At 40.0% G+C, this 20,110-nt stretch overlaps 3 protein-coding genes and 3 non-coding genes across 8 annotated transcripts; 2 read left to right on the top strand and 4 right to left on the bottom strand.

The window, feature by feature from the left end:
- Positions 1–225: 225 nt before the first annotated feature.
- Positions 226–4,883, top strand: eif2a (eukaryotic translation initiation factor 2A). Its single transcript, XM_087795991.1, has 16 exons — positions 226–309; positions 640–709; positions 783–845; positions 914–1,032; positions 1,094–1,193; positions 1,270–1,352; positions 1,414–1,487; positions 2,587–2,731; positions 2,790–2,906; positions 2,968–3,124; positions 3,175–3,259; positions 3,325–3,639; positions 3,701–3,811; positions 3,876–3,986; positions 4,389–4,454; positions 4,519–4,883. Exons 1-16 carry the CDS (start codon positions 282–284, stop codon positions 4,576–4,578), a joined length of 1,704 nt encoding a protein of 567 aa, XP_087652117.1. The 5' UTR covers positions 226–281; the 3' UTR covers positions 4,579–4,883.
- Positions 4,884–4,970: 87 nt separating this feature from the next.
- Positions 4,971–6,744, top strand: tsen34 (TSEN34 tRNA splicing endonuclease subunit). 3 transcript variants are annotated; one of them, XM_087795993.1, is made up of 6 exons: positions 4,971–5,224; positions 5,375–5,468; positions 5,539–5,795; positions 5,923–6,046; positions 6,102–6,383; positions 6,456–6,744. In XM_087795993.1, the coding sequence occupies exons 3-6, from the start codon at positions 5,550–5,552 to the stop codon at positions 6,641–6,643; spliced, it is 840 nt and encodes a 279-aa protein (XP_087652119.1). In that variant the 5' UTR covers positions 4,971–5,224; positions 5,375–5,468; positions 5,539–5,549; the 3' UTR covers positions 6,644–6,744. The 3 variants fall into 3 exon arrangements, with proteins under 3 accessions (XP_087652119.1, XP_087652120.1, XP_087652118.1); XM_087795994.1 differs by lacking the exon at positions 5,375–5,468; XM_087795992.1 differs by having other exon boundaries at positions 4,972–5,468.
- Positions 6,739–7,884, bottom strand: clrn1 (clarin 1). The gene is made up of 3 exons (XM_087795995.1): positions 7,592–7,884; positions 7,213–7,392; positions 6,739–7,143 (listed from the first exon to the last, which is right to left on the bottom strand). Exons 1-3 carry the CDS (start codon positions 7,842–7,844, stop codon positions 6,881–6,883), a joined length of 696 nt encoding a protein of 231 aa, XP_087652121.1. The 5' UTR covers positions 7,845–7,884; the 3' UTR covers positions 6,739–6,880.
- A 2,131-nt stretch (positions 7,885–10,015) lies between these two features.
- Positions 10,016–10,087, bottom strand: trnad-guc (transfer RNA aspartic acid (anticodon GUC)). Its single transcript has one exon. It is a non-coding gene; the product is annotated as a tRNA-Asp (tRNA).
- A 3,962-nt stretch (positions 10,088–14,049) lies between these two features.
- trnad-guc (transfer RNA aspartic acid (anticodon GUC)) lies at positions 14,050–14,121 on the bottom strand. The gene has a single exon. It is a non-coding gene; the product is annotated as a tRNA-Asp (tRNA).
- A 5,019-nt stretch (positions 14,122–19,140) lies between these two features.
- trnad-guc (transfer RNA aspartic acid (anticodon GUC)) lies at positions 19,141–19,212 on the bottom strand. The gene has a single exon. It is a non-coding gene; the product is annotated as a tRNA-Asp (tRNA).
- Positions 19,213–20,110: the final 898 nt, after the last annotated feature.

Below are 20,110 nucleotides of genomic sequence, written 5' to 3'. Positions count from 1 at the left end.
TGAAATCAAAACGTATTTCCGTTCTTGTACACCACCGACGACTTGCTGTGTGACGGGAAGTCAGCTCCGCCTCGCGATGTCTTTTAGTTGATTTATGATGGTTTTATCTAAAATAAAAGACAGACATCTGATCTGAAAACTCACGTCGTTGTTTTGTTGTTGAATTGATTTGCCGTCTATTAAAGTTTTGATTTGTTTGCTGACGTGGCGCTGATCGTCCCGCCTGGTGTGCTATGACGCGTTTCCGGAAAATTGGATTAGCCTTTCCGGTATAAGAAAATATGGCGGCGCCCGTCCCTTCCCTCGCAGGTGTGTAATTTAATTCACGTGTCCTCCGTTTCTGAGGTATAAATGAATACGCTTTCGTGTCATTGGCCGGCACGTCTTACACAATCTGTGCACGCGTTGAAACTTCACTCAGGGAATCGAACCGTCAACTACTCGTTATCCTGAGCTACGCTGGGTGCAAACAAAAATCACTACAAATACAATTGAAGTTTATCTCACTCAACACAGGTTTGATATGGAGGCTCCTCCTCTGCCTCAGAGGCCGTTTCCTCGGTCTGACCCAGGACCTCCTCCTTGTTAAATTAAGAAAAATCGTGAAGTACAACATGACAATCTGTATCTATTTTCCAGTGCGAGGATCTGATGGAACATCCCTTCTCGGAGGCCCCCCCAGCTTCCAGAAACTCACCTGTTTCCCCAGGTGACACAGCTGTCAATCAATCATGTGCTTGACATGCAATACCTCAGGACTTATTCTGTGACTGTGTCTGTAGTGCCAGCAAGTGTGTGACTTTCAGCAGCGATGGTTCGTTGTTGGGATGTTGCAACAATGACCGGTGAGTGATGATGATTCGCCGGGTGACAAAAATGTTCTGCACATTCAGTGGTGATGTTTGTTCTCCAGCGTCTCCGTGGTGACCACCTCAGACTTTTCCGTGCTCAAGACCTTTGACATTCAAAAGACTGTGACGCTTGAGTTTTCTCCACTCAATAGCATCCTGGCCACCTGGAGACCCTATACAAGTAAGAGTGAATCAAAGAAGAGAGTCCCCAGAAGTTGAGACAAGTCTCTTTGTTGTTACAGAGAGTCCTGGCTCAGCTCAGGGGGAGGCCAACCTGCAGCTTTGGAGTCTTCAGAGTGGCGAGCAGCTCAAGTGTTTTTACCAGAAGCAGCAGACGTCCTGGTCAGTAGCTGTCCGCCATTTTTTTATGGACTTGCAGTACTGTGATGATGTCATGTGATGTCATGTAATGACGCAGGTGTCCTGGCTGGACAAGTGACGAGAAGGTCACTGTGCGAGGCGTCAACAACGAGCTGCATTTCTACGAAAACAATAACTTTGGTAGGACGGTAGGTTCCGATGTCTCAAGCCTGACCAATCTGATCCGATTCTTCTCTTCCAGATGTGATTGCCAACAAACTCCACCTGCAGAACGTTTCAGACCACGCTTTGTCTCCTGGACCGTCCCCTCCGAAGGTAAGAAACCTATGAAAGTGTATTAGTGTATCAATACAGCCCTAATTTAGAGTGGACTTAGTTTAGAGCTGCAATAATGAAAAAATAAAAAGTTATGCAAAATGCAACATCTATCCATAAAGCTGCAGATGCATGAATTGGAGAACTTTTTGGATAACAAAAACTCACATCAGTGCAGGAGATGCAATAGAAAGCTTGAGCATTACTTGGCAATGTGCGTTACACAGAGCAGTTTAAAAATGATCTCTCAGTCTTCGACAAAAAACATTTCAAGACTTTGCTTTCCTTGAGCCAATCACTACATTTATGTGTTTTCCATTTAGAGGACATGTGGAGGTTGACTTGGTTGCATCAAAAATCTCTGCTTAACCTTAACATTGAGCCCAAGGCTGGGGCTCATTAAAGTTTATAGGTATCCAAATATGAGGAAATGTGCTACTTCACTCAATCCAGGTCTACCTTTAAAGCTTTTTCCTTCATTAGGATTATTTATTAAATACACACATCCTTCCACCATGACTGTTATCATTCCATTCAATGTAAGTCATTAAGTAAGGTATGTACTTGTATTTAGCAGTTTTGATGAAGGTAGATATTTTGGACTTGGTCATTTTAAAAGTAACTAGTGATGAAAAAGTGTGGGCAACTCTGATATAAAATATATACCCTTTCATTTAATTAAGTAATTCAATTTTACTTAAGCGCAACATGTTTTACAAGAAAGTTTATCAAGTGTATGGAAGTCAGTGTCCTCTAGATATTGCGATGGTTGAATTTAACATTTGAAAACTTGAAAACATTAGTATTGAACAGTTTTTTTTTTTTTTTAGGCCTTCAATTATTGTTTTCAAATTTAATAATAATTAATATTTTGATAGGCTGAATGTTTTTATTTTATCATTGAATTACATAAAATGGTATATTTTTAAATAAAGGATTTTTTTGATCACTTAGTTAAGAGCAGGTGTTCTGTCCTAGTATGCTTTTTGTCCCCTACATACCGACAATTGATACGTTGCTAAAAAAGCAAAAAGAGATTACCTCTTTTTTTTTTACATCTTTGCTATAACTACATGCATTTGTGATCTGTCCCCATCAGGTAGCAGTCTATGTCCCCGGTGCCAAGGGTGCGCCGTCATTTGTTCGTCTGTATCAGTACCCGGTTCTGGAGGGTCCCACTGCTGCGCGTGCCAACAAGAGCTTCTTCAAGGCAGACCGCGTGTCCATGCAATGGAACCCGAAAGGTGAGGACTGGTCAACAGGCACGTGCTGCTGCAGAACCTGACCCGCTCTCACCCGCAGGCTCAGCGGTGCTGGTGACAGCGAGCACGGATGTGGACAAAACTGGGGCGTCGTACTACGGGGAGCAGACACTACACTACCTCGCCATCAATGGAGAAACAGCCCATGTCCAGCTACGTGAGTATGAGCACCACCTGTGAATTATGACCGCTCATGTGACGCTCAACCCCCGACACAGAAAAGAATGGACCAATCTATGATGTTGCATGGAGTCCCAACTCCTCAGAGTTCTGCGTGGTCTATGGCTTCATGCCTGCTAAAGCCACCATCTTCAACCTCAAGTGTGACCCTGTGTTCGACTTCGGCACTGGACCTCGGAACGCCTGCTACTACAGGTGAGTCTGTGCTGATGCCCACCAGGTGGCAGCCTGACTGGTCTCTGTAGTCCGCAGGGACACCTTTTGGTCCTTGCTGGTTTCGGGAACCTGCGCGGTCAGATGGAAGTTTGGGATGCGAAGAAGTACAAGCAGGTGTGGCGCAGCTCGCACTGGTGTCATTCAAGCGTTGTCCTGACCATCATCTGCTCTGTCCTCAGGTGTCCAAACTTCAGTCTCCAGACTCCACCCACTTCTCCTGGTGTCCTGACGGCGAGCATGTGGTCACAGCGACCTGCTCTCCTCGGCTCCGCGTCTCCAACGGTTACCAGTTGTGGCACTACACGGGCTCAGTTCTGCACCGCTGGGACGTGGCTGAAGGCAACGAGCTGTGGGAGGTCTGCTGGCAGCCCTTCCCCCCTCGGACCTTTCCTGAGAAGCCCATAAAATACCAGGGCAGCGCAGATGCTGCTCCCACACAGGCCTACCGGCCCCCTGCGCTGAGACACCTGCCTGCCACATCCCAGTCCAAACTGGTGCGTCAGTGATGCTGAAGTCTTAGCGTCTGAACCCCTAGTCAATGTCTGTTTGTTTCAGCACGAGGAGGAACTGCCACAGAACATGCGGGCTTCGTCGGGAGACAAGAACTTGTCCAAGTCTGCCCTGAGAAACCAGAGGAAGCGTGAGGCCAAGAAGGCGGCTCGACAGGTGACCTAATGACCGAGGGAACTAGTTAGGTTTGAAGACTATAAGCTGTTTTTGGTATCTGCAGGAGACTGGTGATGAACCCGTGACTGAATCGGCCCCTGTTAGCAGCGGCAACCAATCAGCAGCGAGCACGGGAGACTCTGAGACGGACAAGAAGATCAAGAGCCTGAAGAAGGTGATGTTTCTCTCCAGTCACGTGACTACATAATGATCTGTCAATGGTTCACCATGTTGCAAGCATATAAAACATTTCAGTCCTGTAACTTCTTCTCTGTAGGTTTGAGCACATGATTGACAGCTCTGTCAATCTTGAACATCAACAGATGTTTCTGGTCTACAGAGTAACACAGGAATGCAAACATGTCTTCAGTTAGATTCATGTTTCTATCATATATTAAGTCTCAATCATTTAATCAGAAGTCAAATGTTTCATGTTCTGAGTGACAAGGTAGACCACATATAGTTACACTATACAACAATGATCCTCAGAGAAGCTGAAGTGTGTGTAAATTTATGTTCACTACTAGAGCACTTCGTTCTGGTTCTGAAGAGGCTTCTGGTCTGTTTTTTTTTCCAGAAGCTGAAAGCTGTGGAGGAGCTGAAGGAGCAACAGGCGTCTGGAAAAGTCCTGCAGAAGAACCAGGTGAGAACCTCAGATGTTCTAATGATAACCAGTTTCTGATGAAGTGACTGTTTTTCTTTTAAAGCTGGAGAAGATCCAGAAGGAGGCCCAGCTGCTGAAAGAGCTAGAGGAGCTGGAGCTGTAGGCCCAGAACTCTTCATGAGACATGTGACGTGTGTGAAGTTGTTGCTATGCAACTGTGTTGACAACAAAAGTATAAATAAACTTCCGAGCTGAGGCTGACAAAACTCATGACTCACCACAGTTGCAGTTTTCTGACATTTGTTAGGGCAACCATCACTCGGGAAGTTTCGAGGGTGAAAATAAATATGGTTGAGAGACATGGCCATGTCATTATCTGTAAAGTCACTAACAGGTCACTTTATCCAAGACAAATGTTGTTTTTTTTGCTGTTTTGCTGACGTCATTAAAAAGATCCGTTTCTGAGAATGTGTGAAATGAACTACTTTAAACAGATTGTTTTGTAAATGCACCATTATTATTACAGAGTTAATGCTTCAGTTGCATGTTTCGTTATTATAGTTTAGAAGTTTAAAATCTAAAACATAATAAAAACATTTCCGCTCTCGGTAAAGTTATATGCACGTAGACTACAGGCGCGTTTTGATTGCGTCATTTCCGCTGTCGTCATTAAAGTGGACGAGCTCACGTGTGAGCGGGATGTAAACAGCTAACATCAACAAGCTAGCTGTTGGTGGATTGTAGATAGTTGTAAGCGATTAGTTAACCAGACTTACTTTGCACGATACGACCGCTGCAGAGGGTTGAATGTGAAAGTCTTTCTTCCGCATGATAACGTCGAAGCTAACATTGTTATCACAGGGTCTAGACTGGAGTACTGTGAGAAGTCTGGGGGACAGAGACTCTCAGATGTCTGCTCGAGTCACAATGACAAGCATCCGATAATTCCATCTTCTTAGGTCCTACTCAGGGTCCAGCCCCCAAAAAACGACCTGATCAGTGGATGTATTCAACCTGACAGCTACTGCAGAAGAGCCTCATGAACACGTGATTGTGCGGATGAGACGTAAAGGGGTCACATGTGAGGTCAGAGATTTTAAACACGAACCATGTGTCTCTGCAGGTCCATCCGACATGGAAGACTCCTCTGGCTCCTCTGATGTTGTGATCGACGTCAGTGTCTGTGACTCCAACCCCCTGTTGTGGCGGGTGGAAGACCTGCGTGCGGTTCGACAACAGGGTGTAGTGGGGGCGCTGCTCGGATCACTCGCTCGTACCCCCAGACAAAACGTCAAACTGGGACGACCGCTGCTGCTCCTGCCAGAGGAGGAGAGACTTATCCGAGGACAATGTTTAGCTGCTGCTGCACCACCTGTGCAGGTGAGTTTGTATCACCCACTGTAGGGGGAAGTCAATAGTCCCTTCCTGCCACGTGACCCGTTTTCTCCCTGAAAAAGGATGTCCTGGACACTTGATGACCTGACTTTGATCCTTACTCTGCTGGCAGGGTGTTGCAGAGTTGAGTCAGCAGGTGGCGCTGTATGAGGAGCAGCAAGAGCTGAGTCACCGGGAGCAACAGGTGCTTGCTCTGCAGGACAAGAAGTCCAATCTGATCAGGGCTATGAAAGCAGGTGAGTCTCTTGTCTTGTTGCCATGATCAAGCTTACTTGGGGTCTGGTCCGTCAGGTTCTGACCCAGAAGACGATGGCATCACAAATGAGGACTTGCAGGGACGCCTGAACGCTCTGGACAAGAACTTCGTCTTTCCACGATCTGCTGTGGCGGTCCAGCTAAGCACAGCACGGGCCAGACTTTCAAACTGTCCCGGGTCCCGGGCTCTCCTCCGGACCAGATGCCCGACCACGATGGAGTCTGACCCCAGGTTCCAAGTGTTCAAGGACCTCAGAGGGCGGGGCTTCTTCCTCACCTCAGCAGGGAAGTTCGGGGGAGACTTCCTCGTCTACCCAGGTCTGTCCCACATACACCGTCTCTCCACCCTAATGGGGGGTTGGTTGTCATGACGATTTGTCTGCTCTCTAGGTGACCCTCTCCGTTTCCACGCCCACTTCATCGCCGTCTGCCAGCCTCTGGACCAGAGCGTCTGTCTGCTCGACATCCTGGCGGTCGCCCGTCTGGGATCCAACGTCAAGAAGACCGTCCTCCTCTGCTCGCCGGGTCCAGACGGCATGGTGGTCTACACCTCGCTTCAGTGGAGTGGGATGGTCTGACCCCGGTTGCTGATCAGAACCTAATCCAGACACAAAAACATTGACCCTGACTGTTGATTAAATGGCAGGAGCAGAAGATTTGCCTACAATTAAAAAACGTCACAAACTTATTTATTGAGTTTTCACATCTTTTAAAAGGCTGCGGAATTCAGTTGACCTTGGAGGTCTGCGTACTTCTTGAAGGTCTGTGAGCCTTGGAGGCCTCAAGACTTCAATGGGGTGGGGGGGTCACAGACATCAGTACATAAGGTCGATGGCGCCACTGCCCTCGCTGGGCTTTCCCTCCCTGAACGGGAATTGTATTCCAGCCAGTCTTGTCAGCAGGATGTTGAGATTCTGCAGGAGGAAGATGAGGAGGAAGAGCCAGAAGCAGCGGTCGTAATGCTCGGTGTAGGTCTGGAACGTGAAGACATCCTCACTGGAGTTAGAGATCCGGTCGGAGAGGTGGTGGAGCTTGACCTCGGAGGAGAAGAGCACCATCACCAGGCAGCTGGACACGCCTGCAAACACAAACGTGTTCAGAACACACCCTCTTTAAACGGGGTTCAGTGGTGGGTTCCGGCGCTCACATGACACCAGGCTCCACAGGTAGAGTCCTCGCGGGCCGTGCAGAGCTTCATACGGACGGCCGAAGGCGTTGAAGAAGAAGAAGATGGAGGAGAGCGAGCAGAAGACGACCACCACGCCGCAGAAGAAGATGGTCGACACGTGGAGGGCCACGGGAACCGACGCCTGCAGTTGTGGGAAAACTGAACACACACACATGGGACTCAGAGCTTTGTTTGTGCATCCTATGATTGTGTAATAGAGCGGAATAGACCTCAGTTCTGACCCAGTCAGGCAGAACTATGAGCGCCTCACATTTTCTGTTTCTTAAAGCCGTTAGTGTTGATCAGTTTGAGTCATACTTGTTATTCCTACACATCATGAGTTTTTTAATGGACTTACAGGAGAAGGTCGACGGTCTCCCCCCGAGCCCACACTGCCTCACTCTCTCCCCGATGAAGAGTCCGTAGCTCAGGCCGCCCAGGAACTTGTCCAGCTCTGCTCCGGACGCGTTGACCAGCTCGGCCCCGGTGCGGCACAGGACGGTACCGGAGACCCAGAAGGGCAGTCCGGTGGCGACGGCGGCGGTCAGAGCGCAGCAGAAGCCGGAGAGACCGCAGGTGGAAAAGAGCAGCTGCTTCTGTCGGCTCGGCATGGCGGTCCAGTCGAGGGGGACTGGGGGGACCCCCAACCGAAACCAAACACGCACGCGCGCCCACACAGGGGAACAAGAGGAGAAGTTGTCGCTTCCAAAAAAAAACGCCGATGACGTCACCGTAACCGGGACAACCACGCTCGAGGTCCGGAGAAGCACCTGCTGCCGTGATGACGACACGTCTCACCTGCCGGCAGGTGCAGAAGACACAGCGGCGTTCAGGAGGAGGGGGATGGGGGGGTTCAAGATGGCGCACCGAGCTACATCCTCGGTACTAACGGTTGTTGGTCAAAATCCTCACCATTGTCTCATCACAACAATAGAACTTAATCCATGAATATTAAATTAAAATAAACCAAAGGCACAGTAAGTTGTATAAATGATAGTCGAATGTTTATTTAATCCAAGTTTAATAAGGGCGTCCTGGCGTACGGGGATACAGGGGATTTCCCTCTAGGGCTGTTGGGCCGGTCCGTGAGAAAATAAAAGAAAAAATTGGAATAAGAAGGACGTCGCAACGGCCTACATCTTTGTGGTTCAGGAGCTTGGTTGTGTTGCTATTGTTGTGATGGACTGTACCTGTGTTCACGTTTCACTGTCTATGCTGATAGCCAATCAAATGTCATCCACGTGTGTAAGTCCCGCCCACTGCTCAGCCTCAGGGATCTGATCTGAGAAATTGCACATACCTGTACATTCGTACAAATAAAATATTTATTTATTCATTGTGTTTGCGTTTGTGAGAAACTTCTAATGCGACCCGAATCCATCAAAACACTTACAATATATGCCTGAGACTTGAGAGGCTCATACACCTTTCATTAAAATGTCTACTGTTCTCACGCTTCTCTCTTTTATTATTATGTTTTTTTATTTTTGTTGGTAGCGCGCACCAGCCTAGGAATTCGAACAAGCGGGTTTGGCCGGTATAAACCCTACTCTATCAATTTTAATTTGTGTGTTTTTTAAATAATTATTCAGTATGTCTGTATAATTAAAATGTGTTTTCAAATTCTACCTCAACAAGGTGCATGTTTTCGTTTGATTCCCTCTAAGTGGTCACGTGATCCTGGAGTCTATTTTAGCAATGTTAATTTAAATAAAGTTAATCTGGAACACAACCAAAGGAGTTAACAACTCCCCGTGGGGGAATCGAACCCCGGTCTCCTGCGTCGGCCGCCGCGTATACTTCAGCTAAAAATCCCTAAAGTTTTTCCATTCATTTTCAATGGTATTGAAATGGTATGAGTTGGTCCTGAAAATCAATACGATTTTCGGCCACAGGAGGGCGGTATGACGTTATTGTACGCGTATTTTAGAATTGAATAGAGCTTCATTCACAATTTAGATTTTAACCATTTGAAAGGTGTTGTTTTTTACCACTGATCTGCTCTCTGACGCTGTTTGTCTTGTTTGTCAAATAACTTTAAAGTAACAAAAATAGTAATGCACAACAACTCTCTTTAAATGTGTTGTGCAAGCTCCATTTGGGGTTTTTCTTTAGTGTTAAAACGTGGTTCATTTAAAGGAAAGGTTTGTTTTTACCACTGATCGGCTGTCATTGGAATTGAGAATCCTTTTTGTATATAAATTGTGTCATTTTGAAACGTGTTTTTTTCGAGCAATGTCAACCTGTCCGGTGATGTTTATCGAAAGTCATTTTGCATTTGCATCATTTTATTTTATTCCCTCTAAGTGGTCACTTTGCTACTCTGGACGCAACCAAAAGGTTTAGCAACTCCCCGTCGAGGAATCGAACCCCGGTCCCTTCCGCTAAAAATCCATAAAGTTTCTCCATTCATTTTCAATGGTAGTGAAATGGTATGAGTTGGCACTGAAAATCAATACGATTATCGGCCAGAGGGGGGCAGTCGGGCGCTATTTGACGCGCGTATTTTGAAATTGAATAGAGCGACGTTCCCTATTTAGATTTTAATCATGTGAAAGGTGTTGCTATTTGTCCTGCTTCTTTTTTCTTTTCTTTTTTTTATTATTATTTTGCCCTGTTGTATTGTTTTAAAAAAATATATATTCAGTATGTCAGTATAATTAAAATGTGTTTAATTTTTATTAAACATTATAATTAAAATTGTAACTCAACAAGGAGCATAGTGTGATTGTAACGTAAATAAAATACAGTTACTCTGGAGAACAACCAAAAGATTTAGGGACTCCCCGACGGGGAATCGAACCCCGGTCTTCCGCGTGACAGGCGGAGATACTGTCCACTATACTATCGAGGAGACGACAATGTCCAGTAGAGGGCGAGCTACACATCAAATGTAAGTAAGTGAGTAAGTAATTTGTAGTTATATAGCGCTTCTGGTTAGTAATTTTGGTATTTTGTCATTTATTCACATTGTCATAACTACCTGTGATTTAGGTTCTATTTCTGTGAAAAAAAAAATGCTTCTACGACTTAGGTTCATAACATGCAACTCACGATATTTTAAGCCTTCATTCGATATGAATTGAACATCTCCAAAAATAAGAATATAACATACAATTAACAGAAAGGGGATTTAAAACAGTGAAATATTGGCTCTTTCAAAGGTTTACCCTTACATATGTACTTTAGTGTTCTAATCTAAAAGCAGGAGGAGAGAATAAAGTGGGTCTGTCGCCGCGTATACATCAGCTAAAAATCCCTAAAGTTTCTCCATTCATTTCCAATGGTAGTGAAATGGTATGAGTTGGTCCTGAAAATCAATACGATTATTGGCCACAGAGGGCGGTATGGTGTTATTTCACGTGCGTATTTTAAAATGTAATAGAGTGTCATTCCCTATTAAGATTTTATCCATTTGAAAGGTGTTTTTTATTTTTTTATTTTTTTACCACTGATCGGCTGTCATTGGAATTAAGAATCCTTTTTGTATATAACTTGTGTCATTATGAAATGTGTTGTTTTTGAGCACTGTCAACCTGTCCGGAGATGTTTATAGAAAGTCATTTTGCATTTGCGTAATTTTATTCTTGCTTAGCCTCTTTTTTGTCTTGTTTTTTTATGATTATTTTTGCAATGTTTTGGTGTGTTTTTTGAATAATTTTTCAGTATGTCAGTATAATTAAAATGTGTTTTCAAATTCTAACTCAACAAGGAGCATTTTGTCATTTTATTCCCTCTAAATTGTTAATCTGCTACTGTGGACGCAACCAAAAGGTTTAGCAACTCCCCGTCGAGGAATCGAACCCCGGTCCCTTCCGCTAAAAATCCATAAAGTTTCCCCATTAATTTCCAATGGTAGTGAAATGGTATGAGTTGGTACTGAAAATCAATACGATTATCGGCCACAGGGGGGCAGTCGGGCGCTATTTGACGCGTATTTTTAAATTGAATAGAGCATCATTCCCTATTTAGATTATAACCATTTGAAAAGTGTTTTTTTTTTTTTTTTTATAATCTTTTTAAATTTATTTATTTTTACCACTGATCGGCTCTCTGGCGCTGTTTTTCCAGCTTCTTTTGTCATTGGAACTGAGAATCCTTTTTGTATTCAAATTGTGTCATTTTGAAACGTGTTGTTTTCGAGCACTGGGCGCGCCTGTCCGGAGATGTTTATAGAAAGTCCTTTTGCATTTGAGTCATTTTATTCTTGCTTTAATACGGCCTCTTTTTTGAGTTTTTTTATTATTATTTTGCAAAGCTTTTTTGTGTTTTAAAAATAATTATTCAGTATAATTAAAATTGTAACTCATCAAGGAGCATGTTGTCATTTTTTTCCCTTGAAAGGGTCACTTGACGCTGGAGTTTATCCAGCAACTTTAATTTAAATAAAGTTAATCTGGAGGACAATCGAAACCCGGTCTTCCACGTGACAGGCGGAGATACTGTCCACTATACTAACGAGGAGACAACAGCTTCCAGTAGAGGGCGAGCTACACATCAAATGTAAGTAAGTGAGTAAGTAATTTGTAGTTATATAGCGCTTCTGGTTAGTAATTTTGGTATTTTGTCATTTATTCACATTGTCATAACTACCTGTGATTTAGGTTCTATTTCTGTGAAAAAATAAATTGCTTCTACGACTTAGGTTCATAACATGCAACTCACGATATTTTAAGCCTTCATTCGATATGAATTGAACATCTCCAAAAATAAGAATATAACATACAATTAACAGAAAGGGGATTTAAAACAGTGAAATATTGGCTCTTTCAAAGGTTTACCCTTACATATGTACTTTAGTGTTCTAATCTAAAAGCAGGAGGAGAGAATAAAGTGGGTCTGTCGCCGCGTATACTTCAGCTAAAAATCCCTAAAGTTTCTCCATTCATTTCCAATGGTAGTGAAATGGTATGAGTTGGTCCTGAAAATCAATACGATTATTGGCCACAGAGGGCGGTATGGTGTTATTTCACGTGCGTATTTTAAAATGTAATAGAGTGTCATTCCCTATTAAGATTTTATCCATTTGAAAGGTGTTTTTTATTTTTTTATTTTTTTACCACTGATCGGCTGTCATTGGAATTAAGAATCCTTTTTGTATATAACTTGTGTCATTATGAAATGTGTTGTTTTTGAGCACTGTCAACCTGTCCGGAGATGTTTATAGAAAGTCATTTTGCATTTGCGTAATTTTATTCTTGCTTAGCCTCTTTTTTGTCTTGTTTTTTTATGATTATTTTTGCAATGTTTTGGTGTGTTTTTTGAATAATTTTTCAGTATGTCAGTATAATTAAAATGTGTTTTCAAATTCTAACTCAACAAGGAGCATTTTGTCATTTTATTCCCTCTAAATTGTTAATCTGCTACTGTGGACGCAACCAAAAGGTTTAGCAACTCCCCGTCGAGGAATCGAACCCCGGTCCCTTCCGCTAAAAATCCATAAAGTTTCCCCATTAATTTCCAATGGTAGTGAAATGGTATGAGTTGGTACTGAAAATCAATACGATTATCGGCCACAGGGGGGCAGTCGGGCGCTATTTGACGCGTATTTTTAAATTGAATAGAGCATCATTCCCTATTTAGATTATAACCATTTGAAAAGTGTTTTTTTTTTTTTTTTTATAATCTTTTTAAATTTATTTATTTTTACCACTGATCGGCTCTCTGGCGCTGTTTTTCCAGCTTCTTTTGTCATTGGAACTGAGAATCCTTTTTGTATTCAAATTGTGTCATTTTGAAACGTGTTGTTTTCGAGCACTGGGCGCGCCTGTCCGGAGATGTTTATAGAAAGTCCTTTTGCATTTGAGTCATTTTATTCTTGCTTTAATACGGCCTCTTTTTTGAGTTTTTTTATTATTATTTTGCAAAGCTTTTTTGTGTTTTAAAAATAATTATTCAGTATAATTAAAATTGTAACTCATCAAGGAGCATGTTGTCATTTTTTTCCCTTGAAAGGGTCACTTGACGCTGGAGTTTATCCAGCAACTTTAATTTAAATAAAGTTAATCTGGAGGACAATCGAAACCCGGTCTTCCACGTGACAGGCGGAGATACTGTCCACTATACTAACGAGGAGACAACAGCTTCCAGTAGAGGGCGCGCTACACATCAAATATAAGTAAGTAAGTAATTTTGTATTTATATAGCGCTTCTAGTTAGTAATTTTGGTATTTTGTCATTTATTCACATTGTCATAATTACCAGCGTTTTAGGTTCTATTTCTGTGTAAATTCAGTTCCGCTAAAAATCCCTAAAGTTTCTCCATTCATTTTCAATGGTAGTGAAATGGTATGAGTTAGTACTGAAAATCAATACGATTATTGGCCACAGGGGGGCAGTCTGGCGCCATTTGACGCGGATGTTTCAAAATTGAATAGAGTGTCGTTCCCTATTTAGATTTTAGCCATTTGAAAGTTTTTTTCTTTTTTTTTTTTTTTACCACTGATCAGCTTCTTTTGTCATTAGAATTAAGAATCCTTTTTGTATACGAATTGTGTCATTTTGAAACGTGTTGTCTTCGAGCACTGGACGAGCCTGTTCGGAGATTTTGCATTTGCGTCTTTTTAAGGCGCAATTACTTGCTTAAATACATCCTCTTATAATAATAATAATTATTATTCTTTTGAAATGTTTTGTGTGTTTTAAAACAATTATTATTCAGTATGTCAGTATAATTAAAATGTGTTTTCAAACTGTAACTCAACAAGGAGCATGTTGTCATTTTATTTCCTTGAAAGGGTCACTTGACGCTGGAGTCTATCATAGCAACCTAAATAAAATAAAGTTACTCTGGAGAACAACCAAAAGATTCAGGGACTCCCCGACGGGGAATCGAACCCCGGTCTTCCGCGTGACAGGCGGAGATACTGTCCACTATACTATCGAGGAGACGACAGTGTCCAGTAGAGGGCGAGCTACACATCAAATGTAAGTAAGTGAGTAAGTAATTTGTAGTTATATAGCGCTTCTGGTTAGTAATTTTGGTATTTTGTCTGTCATTTATTCACATTGTTATAATTACCTGCGATTTAGGTTCTATTTCTGTGAAAAAAAATGCTTCTACGACTTAGGTTCATAACATGCAACTCACTATATTTTAAGTCTCATTTGATATGAATTGAACATCTCCAAAAATTAGAATATAACATACAATTAACAGAAAGGGGATTTTAAACAGATAAATATATGCTCTTTCAAAGGTTTAACCTTACATATGTACTTTAGTGTTCTAATCTAAAAGCAGGAGGAGAGAATAAAGTGGGTCTGTCGCCGCGTATACATCAGCTAAAAATCCCTAAAGTTTCTCCATTCATTTCCAATGGTAGTGAAATGGTATGAGTTGGTACTGAAAATCAATGCGATTTTCGGCCACAGAGGGCGGTATGGCGTTATTTGACGCGCGTATTTTAAAATGTAATAGAGTGTCGTTCCCTATTTAGATTTTATCCTTTTGAAAGGTGTTTTTTATTTTTTATTTTTTTTACCACTGACCGGCTCTCTGGCGCTGTTTGTTCAGCCTCTTTTGTCATTGGAATTAAGAATCCTTTTTGTATTCAAATTGTGTCATTTTGAAACGTGTTGTTTTCGAGCACTGGGCGCGCCTGTCTGGAGATGTTTATACTACTACCTTTTGCATTTGCGTCTTTTTAAGGCGCAATTACTTCCTTAAATATAGGCCTCTTTAATTATTATTTTACAATGTTTTTGTGTGTTTTTTTAAAATAATTATTCAGTATGTCAGTATAATTAAAATGTGTTTTAAAACTGTAACTCAACAAGGAGCATGTTGTCATTTTATTCCCTTGAAAGGGTCACTGGACGCTGGAGTCTATCATAGAAATGTAAATAAAATAAAGTTACTCTGGAGGACAACCGAAAGATTTAGGGACTCCCCGTCGGGGAATCGAACCCCGGTCTTCCGCGTGACAGGCGGAGATACTGTCCACTATACTAACGAGGAAACAAGAGCATCCAGTAGAGGGCGTGCTACACATTAAAAGTGTAATCCAGTTGCTAATTTGGGGCATTTTATTTTTCATTCATTTTTTTTGTCATAATTACCTGCGTTTTAGCTTCTATTTCTGTGTTAAAATAAATTGCTTCTACGCAACAACAACTCCGTGTGAAAGACATTGTTTTGTTGACATTGTCAATTAAAGAGGGGAAGAGAAATATCCAAACAAATTTGACGTTTTAAAAGTAACAAGTCAAATGATACAAGATTTTAAGTGTTGATGCAAGTTCTAAATACTGAAAAATATTGTCCTGTGTGTTTTAGAATAAAAGTGTTTGATTTTGTATTTAACTGAGTGAATATACAGGTGAAACAAACAAACAAACAAAAAAGAATATCGTTCATAAAGTACATATTGAACCCATCAAATTTATTAGTTTTACCTTTTCAATCTAATTGTTGGTATAAATGCACCTTCGCACGATATTATAATTTTTGGAGTTGCAACTGAATATATATACTGTTAAGATGCTGTACTTATATATATTGTACCTTAATATGTAGTTTTTATTTGAGTAGTCATAACATAGAGAAGAAACATGGTTGATATTTGTATATACAAATTACAGGTTTGAATGTTGAAAGTATTATATTTAGAAGAAACAATTACAAATTTTGCTTAAGCAATTAACACAGACTGCATTCCATTCACATTAGCTACCTCTTTGTTTACGTTTTTCTTTACACGCCATGAAGATTAGTGATGTCAGTAAAAAGTGTATTTTCTCCACGTCAGGGAATCGAACCCCAGTCTTCAGTGTGATCTTTTGGCAAATGATTCAAACCCCAATAAACGTCTTAGATTTGCATTGTTTATCGATTCTTTGAAGCTTCAATTTGTCAGAGATGAATTCGTTTATACATTTAAGATTATTTTAATATTTACATTTGTTTTAAATAAACTACATGATATATATACTGTAAATATCTGTATTTATATCAAATTTAGTGATTATGTAAAGTATTCTCTTTCAAAATCTCTGTACAGTTGTTCATCACATTTATTATTTAAATGCAATTCTTCTCCAATTATTTATTGACAAATTCTTAAGCTCATGTCTTCATTCAGATTCGTTTCTGTTAATGTACCAACTTTCAATATGCATGGTTGTCGTTTCAAAACCAGAAATATGATTTTAGTTTTTTGTAGTTTTGGTTACATAAATGAACATGTAAATTATTAAATTAATGAAATATGTATTTGTTGCAAAAGCAACATAAGATAAAACAGTGTTTTACTGAACACTTTACTCCTTAAAAACCGTTTGAAGTGTTTCTGCAGCATAGAATCAATAAAAGAAGAGAACACAATTAAAATAATAAAGGGGCTGCGTTTCTCTTTGTTTAGGTATTTAGCCTTCTTTACTCAGGACGAAAATTAGAAACATCGGCAAAAAATGTTTTACTCCCCGTCGGGGAATCGAACCCCGGTCTTCCGCGTGACAGGCGGAGATACTGTCCACTATACTAACGAGGAAGTGCTTTGGTATGTCTGCAGGATGAGAATATAAAGTCGGCTGCCGCGTATACTTGAGCTAAAAATCCCTAAAATTTTCCCATTCATTTTCAATGATAGTGAAATGGTATGAGTTGGTACTGAAAATAAATACGACGGCCACATGGCACTATTTAACGCGCTATTTTGTTATCTGGCGCTGTTTGTTCAGCTTCATTTGTCATTGGAATTAAGAATCCTTTTCTGTATATAAATTGTGTCATTTTGAAACGTGTTGTTTTCGAGCACTGGGCGCGCCTGTCCGGAGATGTTTATAGAAAGTCATTTTGCATTTGCGTCTTATTATTCTTTCTTTAATACAGCCTCATTTTTTTCAAAAGTTTTTTTTAATTATTATTTTTGAAATGTTTTAGTGTGTTTTTTGTTTAATAATTATTCAGTAAGGTAATATGTCAGTATAAATAAAAAGTGTTTTTTTTATTATTATTAAACATTATAATTATGTGAAAATAAATTGCTTCTACGACTTAGGTTCCATAAAATGCAGCTCACTATATTTCAAGCCTTCATTTGATATGAATTGATCATCTCCAAAAATTAGAATATGACATGCAATTAACAGAAAGTGGATTTTAAACAGAGAAATATTGGCTCTTTGAAAGGTTTAACCTTGCATATGTACTTTAGTGTTCTAATTTAGAAGCAGGAGGAGAAGATAAAGTGTGTCTGTCGCCGCGTATACTTCCGCTTAAAATTCCTAAAGTTCCCCATTCATTTTCAAAGGTTGTGAAATGGTTGGTACTTAAAGTTGATAAGATTTTCGGCCGCAGGGGGCGGTATGTTGCTATTTGACGCGCGTATTTAATAAAGCGTCGTTCTCTATTTAGATTTTAACCATTTGAAAGGTTTTGTTTTTACCACTGATCGGCTGTCATTAGAATTAAGAATCCTTTCTGTATATAAATTGTGTCATTTTGAAACGTGTTGTTTTTGAGCACTGGACGCGCCTGTCCGGAGGTGTTTAAAGAAAGTCATTTTGCATTTGCGTTTTATTATTCTTTCTTTGATACAGTCTTTTTTTTAATGAAAATGTAATTATTATTTTTGCAATGTTTTTGTGTGTTTTTTTTTAATAATTATTAAGTATGTCAGTATAATTAAAATGTGTTTAATTGTGGTTAAACATTATTATTAGTAAAATTGTAACTCAAAAAGGAGCATATTGTCATTTGATTCCCTTGAAAGGGTCACTTGACGCTGGAGTCTATCATAGAAACATAAATAAAATAAAGTTATGCTGGAGGACAACCAAAAGATTTATCATAGCAACGTAGATAAATAAAGTTACTCTGGAGGACAACCAAAATATTTATCATAGCAACGTAAATAAAATAAAGTTACTCTGGAGGACAACCAAAAGATTTAAGTCTTCCGCGTGACAGGAAGAGATACTGTCCACTATACTAACGAGGTGACAAGAGCGGCCAGTAGAGGGCGAGCTACACATCAAATGTAAGTAATTACCATTTACAGAGTGCATTTCAATGGGTATTTTTGGATTGTTTAAGCGCTTTGTGACCCTGTTATCCAGTTGATAATTTTGCTATTTTGTTTTTCATTTATTATCATTGTCATAATTACCTGCGTTTTGGGTTATATTTCTGTGTAAAAATAAATTGCTTCTACTTCTTAGGTTCATAACATGCAACTCACGATATTGTAAGCCTTCATTTGATATGAATTGAACATTATTTTTGCAATGTTTTGTTGTGTTTTTTAAATAATTATTCAGTATGTCAGTATAATTAAAAGGTGATTTCAAATTCTGACTCAACAAGGAACATGTTGTAATTTTATTTCCTCTAAGTGGTCACGTGACGCTGGAGTCTATCGTATCAACGTTAATTTAAATAAAGTTAATGTGGAACACAACCAAAAGATTTAACAACTCCCAGTCTCCCGCGTCGGCCGCCGCGTATACTTCCGCTAAAAATCCCTAAAGTTTTCCCATTCATTTTCAATGGTAGTGAAATGGTACGAGTTGGTACTGAAAATCAATACGATTTTCGGCCACAGGAGGGCGGTATGGCGTTATTTTACCCGCGTATTTTAAAATTGAATAGAGCGTTGTTCCCTATTTAGATTTTAATAATTTAAAATGTGTTGCTATTTGTCCTGCTTCTTTTTTCTTTTCTTTTTTTTATTTTGCACTGTTTCATTGTGTTTTTAAAAAAAAAAAATTCAGTATGTCAGTATAATTAAAATGTGTTTAATTTTTATTAAACATTGTTACTAAAATTGTAACTCAAAAAGGAGCATAGTGTCATTTTATTTAACGTAAATAAAATACACTTACTCTGGAGGACAACCAAAAGATTTATCATAGAAATGTAAATCAAATAAAGTTACTCTGGAGGACAACCAAAAGATTTAGGGACTCCCCGACGGGGAATCGAACCCCGGTCTTCCGCGTGACAGGCGGAGATACTGTCCACTATACTATCGAGGAGACGAAAGTGTCCAGTAGAGGGCGAGCTACACATCAAATGTAAGTAAGTGAGTAAGTCATTTGTAGTTATATAGCGCTTCTGGTTAGTAACGTTGGTATCTTGTCTGTCATTTATTCACATTGTTATAATTACCTGCGATTTAGGTTCTATTTCTGTGAAAAAATAAATTGCTTCTACGACTTAGGTTCATAACATGCAACTCACTATATTTTAAGCCTTCATTTGAATTGAATTGAACATCTCCAAAAATAAGAATATAACATACAATTAACAGAAAGGGGATTTTAAACAGATAAATATTGTCTCTTACATATGTTCTTAGGGTTCTAATCTAGAAGCAGGAGGAGAGAATAAAGTGGGTCTGTCGCCGCGTATACTTCCGCTAAAAATCCCTAAAGTTTCTCCATTCATTTCCAATGGTAGTGAAATGGTATGAGTTGGTACTGAAAATCAATACGATTTTCGGCCACAGAGGGTCTGTTGCTATTTAATGCGCGTATTTTTAAAATGTAATAGAGTGTCGTTCCCTATTTCGATTTTATCCATTTGAAAGGTGTTTTTTTAATTTATTTTTACCACTGATCGGCATTGGAATTAAGAATCCTTTTTGTATATAAATTGTGTCATTTTGAAACGTGTTGTTTTCGAGCACTGGGCCCGACCGTCCGGAGATGTTTATAGAAAGTCATTTTGCATTTGCGTCATTTTATTCTTGCTAAGGCGTTTTTTTTTTTGTTTTTATTATTATTTTTGCAATATTTTAGTGTGTTTTTTAAAATAATTATTCACTATGTCAGTATAATTAAAATGTGTATTGAAACTGTAACTCAACGAGGAGCATGTTGTCATTTTATTCCCTTGAAAGGGTCACTTGAAGCTGGAGTCTATCATAGCAAC

The sequence above is a fragment of the Callionymus lyra genome, chromosome 7 (genome assembly GCF_982586985.1).
Source record: "Callionymus lyra chromosome 7, fCalLyr1.hap1.1, whole genome shotgun sequence".
In the NCBI taxonomy this organism is placed as follows: domain Eukaryota; kingdom Metazoa; phylum Chordata; class Actinopteri; order Syngnathiformes; family Callionymidae; genus Callionymus; species Callionymus lyra.
Note: the sequence above shows the minus strand (reverse complement) of the source record. Positions and strands in the feature narration are given on the sequence as shown.

Bases quoted from the DNA above. Each gene is read 5' to 3' on its own strand.
- clrn1 (XM_087795995.1), bottom strand. From the start codon at position 7,844: ATGCCGAGCCGACAGAAGCAGCTGCTCTTTTCCACCTGCGGTCTCTCC. The intron at 7,393-7,591 runs GTAAGTCCATTA...GTGTGTGTTCAG, and splicing joins GAGACCGTCGACCTTCTCCT to TTTTCCCACAACTGCAGGCG. The intron at 7,144-7,212 runs GTGAGCGCCGGA...TTGTGTTTGCAG, and splicing joins CCTGTGGAGCCTGGTGTCAT to GCGTGTCCAGCTGCCTGGTG.
- eif2a (XM_087795991.1), top strand. From the start codon at position 282: ATGGCGGCGCCCGTCCCTTCCCTCGCAG. The intron at 1,194-1,269 runs GTCAGTAGCTGT...GTAATGACGCAG, and splicing joins CAGAAGCAGCAGACGTCCTG to GTGTCCTGGCTGGACAAGTG. The intron at 2,732-2,789 runs GTGAGGACTGGT...TCTCACCCGCAG, and splicing joins CATGCAATGGAACCCGAAAG to GCTCAGCGGTGCTGGTGACA.
- tsen34 (XM_087795994.1), top strand. From the start codon at position 5,550: ATGGAAGACTCCTCTGGCTCCTCTGATGTTGTGATCGACGTCAGTGTC. The intron at 5,796-5,922 runs GTGAGTTTGTAT...CTCTGCTGGCAG, and splicing joins CTGCTGCACCACCTGTGCAG to GGTGTTGCAGAGTTGAGTCA. The intron at 6,047-6,101 runs GTGAGTCTCTTG...CTGGTCCGTCAG, and splicing joins GATCAGGGCTATGAAAGCAG to GTTCTGACCCAGAAGACGAT.